The sequence below is a fragment of the Salmo trutta genome, chromosome 5 (assembly GCF_901001165.1).
Source record: "Salmo trutta chromosome 5, fSalTru1.1, whole genome shotgun sequence".
NCBI classification, from domain to species: Eukaryota; Metazoa; Chordata; class Actinopteri; order Salmoniformes; family Salmonidae; genus Salmo; species Salmo trutta.
The window spans coordinates 3,739,582-3,759,581 of NC_042961.1; the positions used below are offsets into that span (position 1 = coordinate 3,739,582).

The 20,000-nt window shown below is 44.8% G+C and overlaps 1 protein-coding gene across 1 annotated transcript in view; it reads right to left on the reverse strand.

Moving 5' to 3' along the window:
• The window catches only part of LOC115193525 (probable lysosomal cobalamin transporter), a 199,906-nt gene that overhangs the window by 64,476 nt on the left and 115,430 nt on the right, over nucleotides 1-20,000 (reverse strand). The window contains exons 11-12 of the mRNA XM_029752229.1: nucleotides 16,540-16,604; nucleotides 13,487-13,589 (exon numbers count right to left, since the gene is read on the reverse strand). Coding sequence (XP_029608089.1) covers nucleotides 13,487-13,589; nucleotides 16,540-16,604 — 168 coding nt within the window. The remainder of the gene's footprint in view (nucleotides 1-13,486; nucleotides 13,590-16,539; nucleotides 16,605-20,000) is intronic.

Consider the following 20,000-nt stretch of genomic DNA (forward strand, 5'->3'; position numbering starts at 1 on the left):
GTCCTAGCAGTAGTCTGCTATACTGTAACACTCTGTCCTGGCAGTAGTCTGCTATACTGTAATACTCTGTCCTAGTAGTAGTCTGCTATACTGTAACACTCTGTCCTAGCAGTAGTCTGCTATACTGTAACACTCTGTCCTGGCAGTAGTCTGCTATACTGTAACACTCTGTCCTAGCAGTAGTCTGCTATACTGTAACACTCTGTCCTAGCAGTAGTCTGCTATACTGTAATACTCTGTCCTAGCAGTAGTCTGCTATACTGTAACACTCTGTCCTAGCAGTAGTCTGCTATACTGTAACACTCTGTCCTAGCAGTAGTCTGCTATACTGTAACACTCTGTCCTAGCAGTAGTCTGCTATACTGTAACACTCTGTCCTAGCAGTAGTCTGCTATACTGTAATACTCTGTCCTAGCAGTAGTCTGCTATACTGTAACACTCTGTCCTGGCAGTAGTCTGCTATACTGTAACACTCTGTCCTAGCAGTAGTCTGCTATACTGTAATACTCTGTCCTAGCAGTAGTCTGCTATACTGTAACACTCTGTCCTAGCAGTAGTCTGCTATACTGTAACACTCTGTCCTGGCAGTAGTCTGCTATACTGTAACACTCTGTCCTAGCAGTAGTCTGCTATACTGTAACACTCTGTCCTAGCAGTAGTCTGCTATACTGTAACACTCTGTCCTGGCAGTAGTCTGCTATACTGTAATACTCTGTCCTAGTAGTAGTCTGCTATACTGTAACACTCTGTCCTAGCAGTAGTCTGCTATACTGTAACACTCTGTCCTAGCAGTAGTCTGCTATATTGTAACACTCTGTCCTGGTAGTAGTCTGCTATACTGTAACACTCTGTCCTGGCAGTAGGCTGCTATACTTTAAGACTCTGTCCTAGCAGTAGTTTGCTATACTGTAATACTCTGTCCTAGCAGTAGTCTGCTATACTGTAACACTCTGTCCTAGCAGTAGTCTGCTATACTGTAACACTCTGTCCTAGCAGTAGTCTGCTATACTGTAACACTCTGTCCTGGCAGTAGTCTGCTATACTGTAACACTCTGTCCTAGCAGTAGTCTGCTATACTGTAATACTCTGTCCTAGCAGTAGTCTGCTATACTGTAACACTCTGTCCTGGCAGTAGTCTGCTATACTGTAACACTCTGTCCTAGCAGTAGTCTGCTATACTGTAATACTCTGTCCTAGCAGTAGTCTGCTATACTGTAACACTCTGTCCTAGCAGTAGTCTGCTATACTGTAACACTCTGTCCTGGCAGTAGTCTGCTATACTGTAACACTCTGTCCTAGCAGTAGTCTGCTATACTGTAACAATCTGTCCTAGCAGTAGTCTGCTATACTGTAACACTCTGTCCTGGCAGTAGTCTGCTATACTGTAATACTCTGTCCTAGTAGTAGTCTGCTATACTGTAACACTCTGTCCTAGCAGTAGTCTGCTATACTGTAACACTCTGTCCTAGCAGTAGTCTGCTATATTGTAACACTCTGTCCTGGTAGTAGTCTGCTATACTGTAACACTCTGTCCTGGCAGTAGGCTGCTATACTTTAACACTCTGTCCTAGCAGTAGTTTGCTATACTGTAATACTCTGTCCTAGCAGTAGTCTGCTATACTGTAACACTCTGTCCTAGCAGTAGTCTGCTATACTGTAACACTCTGTCCTAGCAGTAGTGTGCTATATTGTAACACTCTGTCCTGGTAGTAGTCTGCTATACTGTAACACTCTGTCCTGGCAGTAGGCTGCTATACTGTAACACTCTGTCCTAGCAGTAGTCTGCTATACTGTAACACTCTGTCCTAGCAGTAGTCTGCTATATTGTAACACTCTGTCCTGGTAGTAGTCTGCTATACTGTAACACTCTGTCCTGGCAGTAGGCTGCTATACTTTAACACTCTGTCCTAGCAGTAGTTTGCTATACTGTAATACTCTGTCCTAGCAGTAGTCTGCTATACTGTAACACTCTGTCCTAGCAGTAGTCTGCTATACTGTAACACTCTGTCCTAGCAGTAGTCTGCTATACTGTAACACTCTGTCCTGGCAGTAGTCTGCTATACTGTAACACTCTGTCCTAGCAGTAGTCTGCTATACTGTAATACTCTGTCCTAGCAGTAGTCTGCTATACTGTAACACTCTGTCCTGGCAGTAGTCTGCTATACTGTAACACTCTGTCCTAGCAGTAGTCTGCTATACTGTAATACTCTGTCCTAGCAGTAGTCTGCTATACTGTAACACTCTGTCCTAGCAGTAGTCTGCTATACTGTAACACTCTGTCCTGGCAGTAGTCTGCTATACTGTAACACTCTGTCCTAGCAGTAGTCTGCTATACTGTAACACTCTGTCCTAGCAGTAGTCTGCTATACTGTAACACTCTGTCCTGGCAGTAGTCTGCTACACTGTAATACTCTGTCCTAGTAGTAGTCTGCTATACTGTAACACTCTGTCCTAGCAGTAGTCTGCTATACTGTAACACTCTGTCCTGGCAGTAGTCTGCTATACTGTAACACTCTGTCCTAGCAGTAGTCTGCTATACTGTAACACTCTGTCCTAGCAGTAGTCTGCTATACTGTAATACTCTGTCCTAGCAGTAGTCTGCTATACTGTAACACTCTGTCCTAGCAGTAGTCTGCTATACTGTAACACTCTGTCCTAGCAGTAGTCTGCTATACTGTAACACTCTGTCCTGGCAGTAGTCTGCTATACTGTAACACTCTGTCCTAGCAGTAGTCTGCTATACTGTAATACTCTGTCCTAGCAGTAGTCTGCTATACTGTAACACTCTGTCCTGGCAGTAGTCTGCTATACTGTAACACTCTGTCCTAGCAGTAGTCTGCTATACTGTAATACTCTGTCCTAGCAGTAGTCTGCTATACTGTAACACTCTGTCCTAGCAGTAGTCTGCTATACTGTAACACTCTGTCCTGGCAGTAGTCTGCTATACTGTAACACTCTGTCCTAGCAGTAGTCTGCTATACTGTAACACTCTGTCCTAGCAGTAGTCTGCTATACTGTAACACTCTGTCCTGGCAGTAGTCTGCTATACTGTAATACTCTGTCCTAGTAGTAGTCTGCTATACTGTAACACTCTGTCCTAGCAGTAGTCTGCTATACTGTAACACTCTGTCCTAGCAGTAGTCTGCTATATTGTAACACTCTGTCCTGGTAGTAGTCTGCTATACTGTAACACTCTGTCCTGGCAGTAGGCTGCTTTACTTTAACACTCTGTCCTAGCAGTAGTTTGCTATACTGTAATACTCTGTCCTAGCAGTAGTCTGCTATACTGTAACACTGTCCTAGCAGTAGTCTGCTATACTGTAACACTCTGTCCTAGCAGTAGTCTGCTATACTGTAACACTCTGTCCTGGCAGTAGTCTGCTATACTGTAACACTCTGTCCTAGCAGTAGTCTGCTATACTGTAATACTCTGTCCTAGCAGTAGTCTGCTATACTGTAACACTCTGTCCTGGCAGTAGTCTGCTATACTGTAACACTCTGTCCTAGCAGTAGTCTGCTATACTGTAATACTCTGTCCTAGCAGTAGTCTGCTATACTGTAACACTCTGTCCTAGCAGTAGTCTGCTATACTGTAACACTCTGTCCTGGCAGTAGTCTGCTATACTGTAACACTCTGTCCTAGCAGTAGTCTGCTATACTGTAACACTCTGTCCTAGCAGTAGTCTGCTATACTGTAACACTCTGTCCTGGCAGTAGTCTGCTATACTGTAATACTCTGTCCTAGTAGTAGTCTGCTATACTGTAACACTCTGTCCTAGCAGTAGTCTGCTATACTGTAACACTCTGTCCTAGCAGTAGTCTGCTATATTGTAACACTCTGTCCTGGTAGTAGTCTGCTATACTGTAACACTCTGTCCTGGCAGTAGGCTGCTATACTTTAACACTCTGTCCTAGCAGTAGTTTGCTATACTGTAATACTCTGTCCTAGCAGTAGTCTGCTATACTGTAACACTCTGTCCTAGCAGTAGTCTGCTATACTGTAACACTCTGTCCTAGCAGTAGTGTGCTATATTGTAACACTCTGTCCTGGTAGTAGTCTGCTATACTGTAACACTCTGTCCTGGCAGTAGGCTGCTATACTGTAACACTCTGTCCTAGCAGTAGTCTGCTAAACTGTAACACTCTGTCCTAGCAGTAGTCTGCTATACTGTAATACTCTGTCCTGGCAGTAGTCTGCTATACTGTAATACTCTGTCCTGGCAGAAGTCTGCTATACTGTAACACTGTCCTGGTAGTAGTCTGCTATACTGTAACACTCTGTCCTGGTAGTAGTCTGCTATACTGTAACACTCTATCCTGGTAGTAGTCTGCTATACTGTAACACTCTGTCCTGGCAGTAGTCTGCTATACTGTAATACTCTGTCCTGGTAGTAGTCTGCTATACTGTAACACTCTGTCCTAGCAGTAGTCTGCTATACTGTAACACTCTGTCCTAGCAGTAGTCTGCTATACTGTAACACTCTGTCCTGGTAGTAGTCTGCTAAACTGTAACACTCTGTCCTGGCAGTAGGCTGCTATACTGTAACACTCTGTCCTAGCAGTAGTCTGCTATACTGTAACACTCTGTCCTGGTAGTAGTCTGCTATACTGTAACACTCTGTCCTGGTAGTAGTCTGCTATACTGTAACACTCTGTCCTAGCAGTAGTCTGCTATACTGTAACACTCTGTCCTAGCAGTAGTTAGCTATACTGTAACACTCTGTACAAGCAGCAGTCTGCTATACTGTAATACTCTGTCCTGGCAGTAGTCTGCTATACTGTAATACTATGTCCTGGCAGTAGTCTGCTATACTGTAACACTCTGTCCTGGTAGTAGTCTGCTATACTGTAACACTCTATCCTGATAGTAGTCTGCTATACTGTAACACTGTCCTGGTAGTAGTCTGCTATACTGTAACACTCTGTCCTGGTAGTAGTCTGCTATACTGTAACACTCTATCCTGATAGTAGTCTGCTATACTGTAACACTCTGTCCTGGCAGTAGTCTGCTATACTGTAATACTCTGTCCTGGTAGTAGTCTGCTATACTGTAACACTCTGTCCTAGCAGTAGTCTGCTATACTGTAACACTCTGTCCTAGCAGTAGTCTGCTATATTGTAACACTCTGTCCTGGTAGTAGTCTGCTATACTGTAACACTCTGTCCTGGCAGTAGGCTGCTATACTTTAACACTCTGTCCTAGCAGTAGTCTGCTATACTGTAATACTCTGTCCTAGCAGTAGTCTGCTATACTGTAACACTCTGTCCTAGCAGTAGTCTGCTATACTGTAACACTCTGTCCTAGCAGTAGTGTGCTACATTGTAACACTCTGTCCTGGTAGTAGTCTGCTATACTGTAACACTCTGTCCTGGCAGTAGGCTGCTATACTGTAACACTCTGTCCTAGCAGTAGTCTGCTAAACTGTAACACTCTGTCCTAGCAGTAGTCTGCTATACTGTAATACTCTGTCCTGGCAGTAGTCTGCTATACTGTAATACTCTGTCCTGGCAGAAGTCTGCTATACTGTAACACTGTCCTGGTAGTAGTCTGCTATACTGTAACACTCTGTCCTGGTAGTAGTCTGCTATACTGTAACACTCTATCCTGGTAGTAGTCTGCTATACTGTAACACTCTGTCCTGGCAGTAGTCTGCTATACTGTAATACTCTGTCCTGGTAGTAGTCTGCTATACTGTAACACTCTGTCCTAGCAGTAGTCTGCTATACTGTAACACTCTGTCCTAGCAGTAGTCTGCTATACTGTAACACTCTGTCCTAGCAGTAGTTTGCTATACTGTAACACTCTGTACAAGCAGCAGTCTGCTATACTGTAATACTCTGTCCTGGCAGTAGTCTGCTATACTGTAATACTATGTCCTGGCAGTAGTCTGATATACTGTAACACTCTGTCCTAGCAGTAGTCTGCTATACTGTAATACTCTGTCCTGGCAGTAGTCTGCTATACTGTAACACTCTGTCCTAGCAGTAGTCTGCTATACTGTAATACTCTGTCCTGGCAGTAGTCTGCTATACTGTAACACTCTGTCCGAGCAGTAGTCTGCTATACTGTAATACTCTGTCCTGGCAGTAGTCTGCTATACTGTAACACTCTGTCCTAGCAGTATTCTGCTATACTGTAATACTCTGTCTTGGCAGTAGTCTGATATACTGTAACACTCTGTCCTAGCAGTAGTCTGCTATACTGTAATACTCTGTCCTGGCAGTAGTCTGCTATACTGTAACACTCTGTCCTAGCAGTAGTCTGCTATACTGTAATACTCTGTCCTGGCAGTAGTCTGCTATACTGTAACACTCTGTCCGAGCAGTAGTCTGCTATACTGTAACACTCTGTCCGAGCAGTAGTCTGCTATACTGTAATACTCTGTCCTGGCAGTAGTCTGCTATACTGTAATACTCTGTCCTGGCAGTAGTCTGCTATACTGTAATACTATGTCCTGGCAGTAGTCTGCTATACTGTAATACTATGTCCTGGCAGTAGTCTGCTATACTGTAATACTCTGTCCTGGCAGAAGTCTGCTATACTGTAACACTGTCCTGGTAGTAGTCTGCTATACTGTAACACTCTGTCCTGGTAGTAGTCTGCTATACTGTAACACTCTGTCCTGGCAGTAGTCTGCTATACTGTAATACTCTGTCCTGGTAGTAGTCTGCTATACTGTAACACTCTGTCCTAGCAGTAGTCTGCTATACTGTAACACTCTGTCCTAGCAGTAGTCTGCTATACTGTAACACTCTGTCCTGGTAGTAGTCTGCTAAACTGTAACACTCTGTCCTGGCAGTAGGCTGCTATACTGTAACACTCTGTCCTAGCAGTAGTCTGCTATACTGTAACACTCTGTCCTGGTAGTAGTCTGCTATACTGTAACACTCTGTCCTGGTAGTAGTCTGCTATACTGTAACACTCTGTCCTAGCAGTAGTCTGCTATACTGTAACACTCTGTCCTAGCAGTAGTCTGCTATACTGTAACACTCTGTACAAGCAGTAGTCTGCTATACTGTAATACTCTGTCCTGGCAGTAGTCTGCTATACTGTAATACTATGTCCTGGCAGTAGTCTGATATACTGTAACACTCTGTCCTAGCAGTAGTCTGCTATACTGTAATACTCTGTCCTGGCAGTAGTCTGCTATACTGTAACACTCTGTCCTAGCAGTAGTCTGCTATACTGTAATACTCTGTCCTGGCAGTAGTCTGCTATACTGTAACACTCTGTCCGAGCAGTAGTCTGCTATACTGTAATACTCTGTCCTGGCAGTAGTCTGCTATACTGTAATACTCTGTCCTGGCAGTAGTCTGCTATACTGTAATACTATGTCCTGGCAGTAGTCTGCTATACTGTAATACTATGTCCTGGCAGTAGTCTGCTATACTGTAACACTCTGTCCTAGCAGTATTCTGCTATACTGTAATACTCTGTCTTGGCAGTAGTCTGCTATACTGTAACACTGTCCTGGTAGTAGTCTGCTATACTGTAACACTCTGTCCTGGTAGTAGTCTGCTATACTGTAACACTCTATCCTGATAGTAGTCTGCTATACTGTAACACTCTGTCCTGGCAGTAGTCTGCTATACTGTAATACTCTGTCCTGGTAGTAGTCTGCTATACTGTAACACTCTGTCCTGGTAGTAGTCTGCTATACTGTAACACTCTGTCCTGGCAGTAGTCTGCTATACTGTAATACTCTGTCCTAGCAGTAGTCTGCTGTAATACAGTAGGGGGAGTGCTGCTCGGCGTGTGGTAATACAGTAAGGGGAGTGCTGCTCAGCGTGAGGTAATACAGTAAGGGGAGTGCTGCTCAGCGTGAGGTAATACAGTAAGGGGAGTGCTGCTCAGCGTGAGGTAAAACAGTAGGGGGAGTGCTGCTCAGCGTGAGGTAAAACAGTAGGGGGAGTGCTGCTCAGCGTGAGGTAATACAGTAGGGGGAGTGCTGCTCAGCGTGAGGTAATACAGTAGGGGGAGTGCTGCTCGGCGTGAGGAAATACAGTAGGGGGAGTGCTGCTCGGCGTGAGGTAATACAGTAAGGGGAGTGCTGCTCAGCGTGAGGTAATACAGTAGGGGGAGTGCTGCTTGGCGTGAGGTAATACAGTAGGGGTAGTGCTGCTCAGCGTGAGGTAATACAGTAGGGGGAGTGCTGCTCAGCATGAGGTAATACAGTAAGGGGAGTGCTGCTCAGCGTGAGGTAATACAGTAGGGGTAGTGCTGCTCAGCGTGAGGTAATACAGTAAGGGGAGTGCTGCTCAGTGTGAGGTAATACAGTAACGGGAGTGCTGCTCAGCGTGAGGTAATACAGTAAGGGGAGTGCTGCTCAGTGTGAGGTAATACAGTAAGGGGAGTGCTGCTCAGAGTGAGGTAATACAGTATGGGGAGTGCTGCTCAGCATGAGATAATACAGTAGGGGAAGTGCTGCTCAGCGTGAGGTAATAGAGTAAGGGGAGTGCTGCTCAGCGTGAGGTAATACAGTAGGGGGAGTGCTGCTCAGCGTGATGTAATACAGTAGGTGGAGTGCTGCTCAGCGTGAGGTAATACAGTAGGTGGAGTGCTGCTCAGCATGAGGTAATACAGTAGGTGGAGTGCTGCTCAGCATGAGGTAATACAGTAGGGGTAGTGCTGCTCAGCGTGAGGTAATACAGTAGGTGGAGTGCTGCTCAGCGTGAGGTAATACAGTAGGGAGAGTGCTGCTCAGCGTGAGGTAATACAGTAGGTGGAGTGCTGCTCAGCGTGAGGTAATACAGTAAGGGGAGTGCTGCTCAGCGTGAGGTAATACAGTAGGGGGAGTGCTGCTCAGCGTGAGGTAATACAGTAGGTGGAGTGCTGCACAGCATGAGGTAATACAGTAGGGGGAGTGCTGCTCAGCGTGAGGTAATACAGTAGGTGGAGTGCTGCTCAGCGTGAGGTAATACAGTAGGTGGAGTGCTGCTCAGCGTGAGGTAATACAGTAAGGGGAGTGCTGCTCAGTGTGAGGTAATACAGTAAGGGGAGTGCTGCTCAGCATGAGATAATACAGTAGGGGGAGTGCTGCTCAGCGTGAGGTAATACAGTAAGGGGAGTGCTGCTCAGCATGAGATAATACAGTAGGGGGAGTGCTGCTCGGCGTGAGGTAATACAGTAAGGGGAGTGCTGCTCGGCGTGAGGTAATACAGTCGGGGGAGTGATGCTCAGCGTGAGGTAATACAGTAGGGGGAGTGCTGCTCAGCGTGAGGTAATACAGTAAGGGGAGTGCTGCTCAGCGTGAGATAATACAGTAGGGGGAGTGCTGCTCGGCGTGAGGAAATACAGTAAGGGGAGTGCTGCTCAGCGTGAGGTAATACAGTAAGAGGAGTGCTGCTCAGCGTGAGGTAATACAGTAGGGGGAGTGCTGCTCAGCGTGAGGTAATACAGTAGGGGGAGTGCTGCTCAGCGTGAGGTAATACAGTAAGGGGAGTGCTGCTCAGCGTGAGGTAATACAGTAGGGGGAGTGCTGCTCAACGTGAGGTAATACAGTAGGGAGAGTGCTGCTCAGCGTGAGGTAATACACTAGGGGGAGTGCTGCTCAGCGTGAGGTAATACAGTAAGGGGAGTGCTGCTCAGCGTGAGGTAATACAGTAGGGGGAGTGCTGCTCAACGTGAGGTAATACAGTAAGGGGAGTGCTGCTCAGCGTGAGGTAATACAGTAGGGGGAGTGCTGCTCAGCGTGAGGTAATACAGTAAGGGGAGTGCTGCTCAGCGTGAGGTAATACAGTAGGGGGAGTGCTGCTCAGCGTGAGGTAATACAGTAAGGGGAGTGCTGCTCAGTGTGAGGTAATACAGTAAGGGGAGTGCTGCTCAGCGTGAGGTAATACAGTAGGTGGAGTGCTGCTCAGCGTGAGGTAATACAGTAGGTGGAGTGCTGCTCAGCATGAGGTAATACAGTAGGGGGAGTGCTGCTCAGCGTGAGGTAATACAGTAGGTGGAGTGCTGCTCAGCATGAGGTAATACAGTAGGGGGAGTGCTGCTCAGCGTGAGGTAATACAGTAGGTGGAGTGCTGCTCAGCGTGAGGTAATACAGTAGGGAGAGTGCTGCTCAGCGTGAGGTAATACAGTAGGTGGAGTGCTGCTCAGCGTGAGGTAATACAGTAGGGAGAGTGCTGCTCAGCATGAGGTAATACAGTAGGGGGAGTGCTGCTCAGCATGAGGTAATACAGTAGGGAGAGTGCTGCTCAGCATGAGGTAATACAGTAGGGGGAGTGCTGCACAGCATGAGGTAATACAGTAGGGGGAGTGCTGCTCAGCGTGAGGTAATACAGTAGGTGGAGTGCTGCTCAGCGTGAGGTAATACAGTAGGTGGAGTGCTGCTCAGCGTGAGGTAATACAGTAGGTGGAGTGCTGCTCAGCGTGAGGTAATACAGTAGGTGGAGTGCTGCTCAGCGTGAGGTAATACCGTTGGAGGGAGTGCTGCTCAGCGTGAGGTAATACAGTAAGGGGAGTGCTGCTCAGCATGAGGTAATACAGTAGGTGGAGTGCTGCTCAGCATGAGGTAATACAGTAGGGGGAGTGCTGCTCAGCGTGAGGTAATACAGTAGGTGGAGTGCTGCTCAGCGTGAGGTAATACAGTAGGGAGAGTGCTGCTCAGCGTGAGGTAATACAGTAGGTGGAGTGCTGCTCAGCGTGAGGTAATACAGTAAGGGGAGTGCTGCTCAGCGTGAGGTAATACAGTAAGGGGAGTGCTGCTCAGCGTGAGGTAATACAGTAAGGGGAGTGCTGCTCAGCGTGAGGTAATACAGTAAGGGGAGTGCTGCTCAGCGTGAGGTAATACAGTAGGGGGAGTGCTGCTCAGCGTGAGGTAATACAGTAGGTGGAGTGCTGCTCAGTGTGAGGTAATACAGTATGGGGAGTGCTGCTCAGCGTGAGGTAATACAGTAGGGGGAGTGCTGCTCAGCGTGAGGTAATACAGTAAGGGGAGTGCTGCTCAGCGTGAGGTAATACAGTAGGTGGAGTGCTGCTCAGCGTGAGGTAATACAGTAGGTGGAGTACTGCCCAGCGTGAGGTAATACAGTAGGGGGAGTGCTGCTCAGCGTGAGGTAATACAGTAAGGGAGAGTGCTGCTCAGCGTGAGGTAATACAGTAGGGGTAGTGCTGCTCAGCGTGAGGTAATACAGTAGGGAGAGTGCTGCTCAGCGTGAGGTAATACAGTAAGGGGAGTGCTGCTCAGCGTGAGGTAATACAGTAAGGGGAGTGCTGCTCAGCGTGAGGTAATACAGTAAGGGGAGTGCTGCTCAGCGTGAGGTAATACAGTAAGGGGAGTGCTGCTCAGCGTGAGGTAATACAGTAAGGGGAGTGCTGCTCAGCGTGAGGTAATACAGTAGGTGGAGTGCTGCTCAGCGTGAGGTAATACAGTAGGTGGAGTGCTGCTCAGCGTGAGGTAATACAGTAAGGGGAGTGCTGCTCAGCGTGAGGTAATACAGTAAGGGGAGTGCTGCTCAGCGTGAGGTAATACAGTAAGGGGAGTGCTCCTCAAATTGAATGTTTCATGTGTTCTCCACACTCTCGCCCTCACAGGAACGTCCTCAGCGAATGCAGTCGGAGCATGGTAGTATAGAGCATGGTAGTATAGAGCATGGTAGTATAGAGCATGGTAGTATAGAGCATGGCAGTATAGAGCATGGTAGTATGCATATTGAGAAACACTGTAGGTGTGTGTGTGTGTGTGCGTGTGTGTGTGTGTGTGTGTGTGTTTGTGTGTGTGTGTGTGTGTGTGTCTAGGTGTGTGTTTGCTTCAGTGGGTCGTTCAAAAAATAATAATACATTTAAAAGTTTTGTGGGTGGAAAACTCTTTGAAAGTCATGCTCACTGAAAATGACTGTCCAATAAGTTGCTTGGCTGCACGTCACTGTGGAGGAAATGTTAATGCCCGGCACTTTGGCAGCTTTACACTCATAACTCCTACTGGGCTTGACATGCATTTTAAATAGTAGGATACACTGTGACCTTTACAATTCTTATCATCAGATCCTCCTACAAGCCAATCAGGGGCTGGATGATCTCATATAGCAGCCTAAGTTCTATATATGTCAACAACTCTCTCTCCCTCTATCTCTCAAAAGTAGTGCACTATGTAGGGATTAGCAGCCCAGGGTTTTGGTCATTCACATCACAGAGAAGACATTATGAATACGCCAGTAATGTGGTGGTGATTATTCTCCTTCACTATGGGTCCCGAAGGAATAATATATTTTAATTAAAATATCCTACTCTAATTGCAGAAATCAATGGCCAGGACTTCTCTCTGGTAATGTCCCAAATGGCACCCTATTCCATATATAGCGCACTACTTTTAACCAGGGCCCATAGGGATCTTGTCAAAGGTAGTGCACTATACAGGGAATGGAGTGCTATTTGGGACCCATACTCTCACTAATACGTGATCTAATTAGCTGATTTGAGAACGATGACGTAGGGTGGCTATGGAACGATTATTTTCCAAGACACCGGAACACTTACCATTCCACTACTAACATCAAGTTAAAGTAAAATACATTGAACTACTCATTTAAATCTCTACCGAGCCACTTACCATTCCACACTTCTGATAAAGTAAGATCTAAAAGTAATGGAAAATGACTGGAAAATGGCATGTACTTAATAATGTATTATTATGGTAAAAGATACTGCTTGACCCCTTGTGACCTTTACTGTTTTAGTAATATAATTCATTGTTCTAACGACATGGAGCATTATCCCACTGAGGACAACGACATGGAACATTATCCCACTGAGGCCAACGGCATGGAACATTATCCCACTGAGGCCAACGACATGGAACATTATCCCACTGAGGCCAACGACATGGAACATTATCCCACTGAGGCCAACGGCATGGAACATTATCCCACTGAGGCCAACGGCATGGAACATTATCCCACTGAGGCCAACGGCATGGAACATTATCCCACTGAGGCCAACGGCATGGAACATTATCCCACTGAGGCCAACGGCATGGAGCATTATCCCACTGAGGACAACGACATGGAACATTATCCCACTGAGGCCAACGGCATGGAACATTATCCCACTGAGGCCAACGACATGGAACATTATCCCACTGGGGCCAACGACATGGAGCATTATCCCACTGAGGCCAACGACATGGAACATTATCCCACTGAGGCCAACGGCATGGAGCATTATCCCACTGAGGCCAACGGCATGGAACATTATCCCACTGAGGCCAACGGCATGGAACATTATCCCACTGAGGCCAACGGCATGGAACATTATCCCACTGAGGCTAACGCCATAGAGCATTATCCTACTGGGGCCAACGGCATGGAACATTATCCTACTTTAAGGAAAGAGGGGCTTCAGTATACTCACAGGCTGCGCGCACACACACGGCATACGCATATACACACACAAACACTTAAACGTTTTGTCATTTAGCAGACGTTCCTATTCAGAGCGACTTACAGTAAGTGCATTCATCTACACACACACACAAACAGAACTCACAGGCTGTAGAGTCAGCAGGAGTTCATTCAGAGGGTTGGTCAGGTTGGTGCCAAACACCATGAAGCCAGAAGTGATGCCAGCAGAGTGAAGAGCTTTGTCCAAACTGCAGAACAGAACAGACTAGTTTAGTTCTCTTCCAAGGAAATGATTGTTCACAGGCGCGTACATTCACAGACACAAACCATTTCACATTAGTTTAACAGCAGGTTACTATAACAGACACAAACCATTTAACATTAACAGCATGTTACTATAACAGACACAAACCATTTAACATTAGTTTAACAGCAGGTTACTATAACAGACACAAACCATTTCACATTAGTTTAACAGCAGGTTACTATAACAGACACAAACCATTTAACATTAACAGCATGTTACTATAACAGACACAAACCATTTAACATTAACAGCATGTTACTATAACAGACACAAACCATTTAACATTAGTTTAACAGCAGGTTACTATAACATACACAAACCATTTAACATTAGTTTAACAGCACGTTACTATAACAGACACAAACCATTTAATATTAGTTTAACAGCACGTTACTATAACAGACACACCATTTAACATTAGTTTAACAGCACGTTACTATAACAGACACAAACCATTTAACATTAACAGCATGTTACTATAACAGACACAAACCATTTAACATTAACAGCATGTTACTATAACAGACACAAACCATTTAACATTAACAGCATGTTACTATAACAGACACAAATCATTTAACATTAGTTTAACAGCATGTTACTATAACAGACACAAACCATTTAACATTAACAGCATGTTACTATAACAGACACAAACCATTTAACATTAACAGCACGTTACTATAACAGACACAAACCATTTAACATTAACAGCACGTTACTATAACAGACACAAAACATTTAACATTAACAGCACGTTACTATAACAGACACAAACCATTTAACATTAACAGCATGTTACTATAACAGACACAAACCATTTAACATTAACAGCATGTTACTATAACAGACACAAACCATTTAACATTAGTTTAACAGCATGTTACTATAACAGACACAAACCATTTAACATTAACAGCATGTTACTATAACAGACACAAACCATTTAACATTAACAGCACGTTACTATAACAGACACAAACCATTTAACATTAACAGCATGTTACTATAACAGACACAAACCATTTAACATTAACAGCACGTTACTATAACAGACACAAACCATTTAACATTAACAGCATGTTACTATAACAGACACAAACCATTTAACATTAACAGCATGTTACTATAACAGACACAAACCATTTAACATTAACAGCACGTTACTATAACAGACACAAACCATTTAACATTAACAGCATGTTACTATAACAGACACAAACCATTTCACATTAGTTTAACAGCATGTTACTATAACAGACACAAACCATTTAACATTAACAGCACGTTACAATAACAGACACAAACCATTTAACATTAACAGCATGTTACTATAACAGACACAAATCATTTAACATTAGTTTAACAGCATGTTACTGTAACAGACACAAACCATTTAACATTAGTTTAACAGCATGTTACTGTAACAGACACAAACCATTTAACATTAGTTTAACAGCATGTTACTATAACAGACACAAAGCATTTCACATTAGTTTAACCATGCATCATAAATCCATGTGAACTTTTATCAGATATGAGATATGACAGCACACTGAAACCCCTCTGGCTGCACTAACTACAATCACACTGTCAAAACCCTGCAACCTCTCTGGCTGCACTAACTACAATCACACTGTCAAAACCCTGCAACTACTCTGGCTGCACTAACTACAATCACACTGTCAAAACCCTGCAACCTCTCTGGCTGCACTAACTACAATCACACTGTCAAGACCCTGCAACTTCTCTGGCTGCACTAACTACAATCACACTGTCAGGACCCTGCAACTTCTCTGGCTGCACTAACTACAATCACACTGTCAAGACCCTGCAACTTCTCTGGCTGCACTAACTACAATCACACTGTCAGGACACTGCAACTTCTCTGGCTGCACTAACTACAATCACACTGTCAAGACCCTGCAACTTCTCTGGCTGCACTAACTACAATCACACTGTCAAGACCCTGCAACTTCTCTGGCTGCACTAACTACAATCACACTGTCAGGACCCTGCAACTTCTCTGGCTGCACTAACTACAATCACACTGTTAAGACCCTGCAACACTGTCAGGACCCTGCAACTACAATTACTACAGTTGACGTCTGTTTGAATCATGAGTCTTAGTAACAACACTGTCTGTGTTACTCATGAGTCTTAGTAACAACACTGTCTGTGTGACTCATGAGTCTTAGTAACAACACTGTCTGTGTGACTCATGAGTCTTAGTAACAACACTGTCTGTGTGACTCATGAGTCTTAGTAACAACACTGTCTGTGTGACTCATGAGTCTTAGTAACAACACTGTCTGTGTGACTCATGAGTCTTAGTAACAACACGGTCTGTGTTACTCATGAGCCTTAGTAACAACACTGTCTGTGTGACTCATGAGTCTTAGTAACAACACTGTCTGTGTGACTCATGAGCCTTAGTAACAACACTGTCTGTGTGACTCATGAGTCTTAGTAACAACACTGTCTGTGTGACTCATGAGTCTTAGTAACAACACTGTCTGTGTGACTCATGAGTCTTAGTAACAACACTGTCTGTGTGACTCATGAGCCTTAGTAACAACACTGTCTGTGTGACTCATGAGTCTTAGTAACAACACTGTCTGTGTGACTCATGAGTCTTAGTAACAACACTGTCTGTGTGACTCATGAGTCTTAGTAACAACACTGTCTGTGTGACTCATGAGTCTTAGTAACAACACTGTCTGTGTGACTCATGAGTCAGTAACAACACTGTCTGTGTGACGTGGGCCTGTACTATCTATACTAACTATTACTATTGTACCCAGAGACAGTAATACTTATGTGTTGTAGTAAATAAGAGTGACTCTGCATTACATTTTTATGGCAGGTTAGGTGTACATGTGTCTACTTACTTTGAAATGAACAGAGCAACAACAAACAGCAGAGCGAACAGGATGAAGAAAATTCCCAGCAGAATCTGAAGGAGAGACAGAGAGAGAAAGAGGGAGAGAGGAGGGAGGGAGAGAAAGAGAGGAGGGAGGGAGAGAAAGAGAGGAGGGAGGGAGAGAGAGAGGAGGAAGAGGGAGAGAAAGAGAGGAGGGAGGGAGAGGGAGAGAAAGAGAGGAGGGAGGGAGAGAGAGAGAGAGGAGGAAGAGGGAGAGAAAGAGAGGAGGGAGGGAGAGAGAGAGAGGAGGAAGAGGGAGAGAAAGAGAGGAGGGAGGGAGAGCGAGAGAGGAGGGAGGGAGAGAGAGAGGAGGAAGAGGGAGAGAAAGAGAGGAGGTAGGGAGAGAGAGAGAGAGGAGGAAGAGTGAGAGAAAGAGAGGAGGGTGGGAGAGAGAGACAGGAGGGAGAGAGGAGGGAGAGAAATAAAGAAGAGAGAGAAAGAGAGAAAGAAAGAGAAAAGGTGAGAGAAAGACAAGATAAAAGAGAGATGTTATGTTGTTGAAGGCATCAGTCACAAGGGAAGTGTTAGGTATTAATATCCTCCATGCTGTAGACTACATACAGAGGGGACTGAAACGTGTTACAATGGAAACTCATGGACCTTCAGACTTTAACCTAAGGGTCATGTCATTTGTCAAAGCATGGCCATATGGACTGGCCGGGCACAGACTGCCACTGCTGCCAAAGGTGACGGGGAGGCGAAACAGAGGCCCAGACCAGTGTGTGTGTGTGTGTGTGTGTGTGTGTGTGTGTGTGTGTGTGTGTGTGTGTGTGTGTGTGTGTGTGTGTGTGTGTGTGTGTGTCTGTCTGTCTGCCTGTGTGTGTGTGTGTGCCTGTGTGTGTGTCTGTCTGTGTGTGTGTGTGTGTGTGTGTGTGTGTGTGTGTGTGTGTGTGTGTGTGTGTCTGTCTGCTCGCCAGCCTTCCAGTGGCGCTTCTGGCCTCAGGTCAGCTAAAAATGTCACTTACCAACTTTGGCCACAAGGGAAAATATACAGTCAAACACATATGCCAGATACAGACACCCCACAAAACACACACACACACACACACACACGATGACATTGCTGAGCCCAATCACATCTGACAGCCTGTGTTAATCTTCTGAGTCTAACTGTGTCTCCTTCAGAAAATGCTGTCTCTCTGTGAACAACATGTAGTATCCCTGTAATAACCAAGGCTGTGTCCCACATGTAGGGTTGAAAAGGGTCGGAAACTTTCCGGGAAATTTTCCATGGGAAGTTAAGCCTGGGAATTTTGCTTAAATTCATCAAAAAACGTTTGCTTATAACAGTGAACCTTTTTTTTGTGGGATACACAAGGCAATTCTAGGTCTTGTGGCATATTTAGGTTAAACTATCCCCAATTCAATGGAATTGCAACCCTCTGCATGCACAGTGCATTTTCCATCACATGTGCAGTGCACTCTTCCATCACATGTTCAGATGATTCTCAATGTCTTGCACACTAATGAAATGCTATTGAGTCCACACTACTACACTGTCTGAGCCAAGGACTACATGCTTTCTGGTAAGTTTTGATTACAATACTGGGTGGGGTGAATACATTTTATATGACATACATTAATTTTGTTAACTAGTAAATAGTAGCCTACAGCAAAGTGTTTAAATCATTTCTAACTTGTTAACAATTTATGCAAGTTAGTTTTTTCTACCATGTGGGTTTTAGCTTGCTAACTGAGGAGTATTAATTCACCTGTTTCCATACATGTTTCATTTTAAACATTTATCTTATCTTACAAAGGACTTGTTTAATCTAACTGCTTAACTATTTATCTGTACATGGAATTGTACTATTTCTTTTTTTTACATTTTTTCCCCTGATCTTTCCAGGAAAATGCCAAGCCACTATATGATGTGTGGAGACATTTCACTGCAGCTAATGTAGAAGGAAAAGCTGTGTACATTTGCAAATACTGTGCCAAATCATATGTGAAGAATGCAACAAAGATGCAGAATCATCTGGCCAAGTGCATAAAGTTCCCTCAGCGCTCACAACAAGCAACCTCTGACAAAGGTCCTCCTACTTCTATTCGAGGTGAAAATGTTGAATCAGACACCTTATCGATAGCAACAGCTCATGGTCCTCCTGGAATCAGAAGTTTTGATGACTCAATGGAGGAACGTAGTCAGAGAAATGCTAATGAATGTCTTGCTCGAGCTGTGTATGCAACTGGTTCACCTCTAATGCTCACAGGCAATGTGTATTGGAAGAGATTTCTCAACGTTCTTCACCCAGCATACACCCCTCCAACCAGACATGCTTTATCTACTCATTTGCTGGTTGCAGAGTTCAACAGAGTTCAAGTGAAGGTCAAGCAAATCATAGAGAAAGCAAACTGTTTTGCAATCATCTCTGATGGGTGGTTGACTGTTCGTGGGCAAGGAATAATTAACTATATCATCTCCACCCCTCAACCAGTATTCTACAAGAGCACAGACACAAGGGACAACAGACACACCGGTCTCTACATTGCAGATGAGCTGAAGGCAGTCATCAATGACCTTGGACAACAGAAGATATTTGCACTGGTGACAGACAATGCTGCGAACATGAAGGCTGCTTGGTCTAAAGTGGAGGAGTCCTACCCTCACATCACACTGTGATGCTCATGCATTGAATCTGCTCCTCGAGGACATCATGGCACTGAAAACAATAGATACACTGCAAGAGAGCCAAGGAAAATGTTAGGTATATGAAGGGTCATCAAGTTATAGCAACAATCTACCTCACCAAGCAAAGTGAGTAGAATAAGAGCACCACATTCTGTTCTGAAATACATCAAAAAGCGTGAAGACTTCTGCCTGAAGCCCATACACACCGCAGTGTACATGTTGGACCCCAAGTATGCTGGCAAAAGCATCCTGTCTGGTGCAGAGATCAACAAGGCCTATGGTGTCATCACTACCATGTCTCACCACCTTGGCCTGGTTGAAGGCAAGGTTCTTGGCAGTCTGGCAAAGTACACTTCCAAGGAAGGGCTTTAGGATGTAGATGCAATATGGCAGTCGTGCTAACATATCTCATCAGCCACCTGGTAGAAGGGACTTTGTGGATCTGAGGCTCTTTCCCCTGTTGTCTCCATCATCCTCCAAATCCCACCAACATCAGCCGCCTCAGAGCACAACTGGTCCTTGTTTGGAAGCACACAACAAAGCACGCAACAGGCTGACCAATACAATGGTTGAAAAATTGGTGTCCATCCAGGCAAATTTGAGGCTTTTTGAGCCTGACAACAAGCAATCCAAGTTTCCACCTCGGAATATTCTCAAAAAATGTGCAACCCTACCCACATGGCACCCTAATCCACAACATGTAGTATCTCTGTAATAACCACAGCTGTGTCCCACATGGCACCCTAATCCCTATATATTCCACCTCTTTTCACTAGGTCTCAGAGGGAATAGGGAGC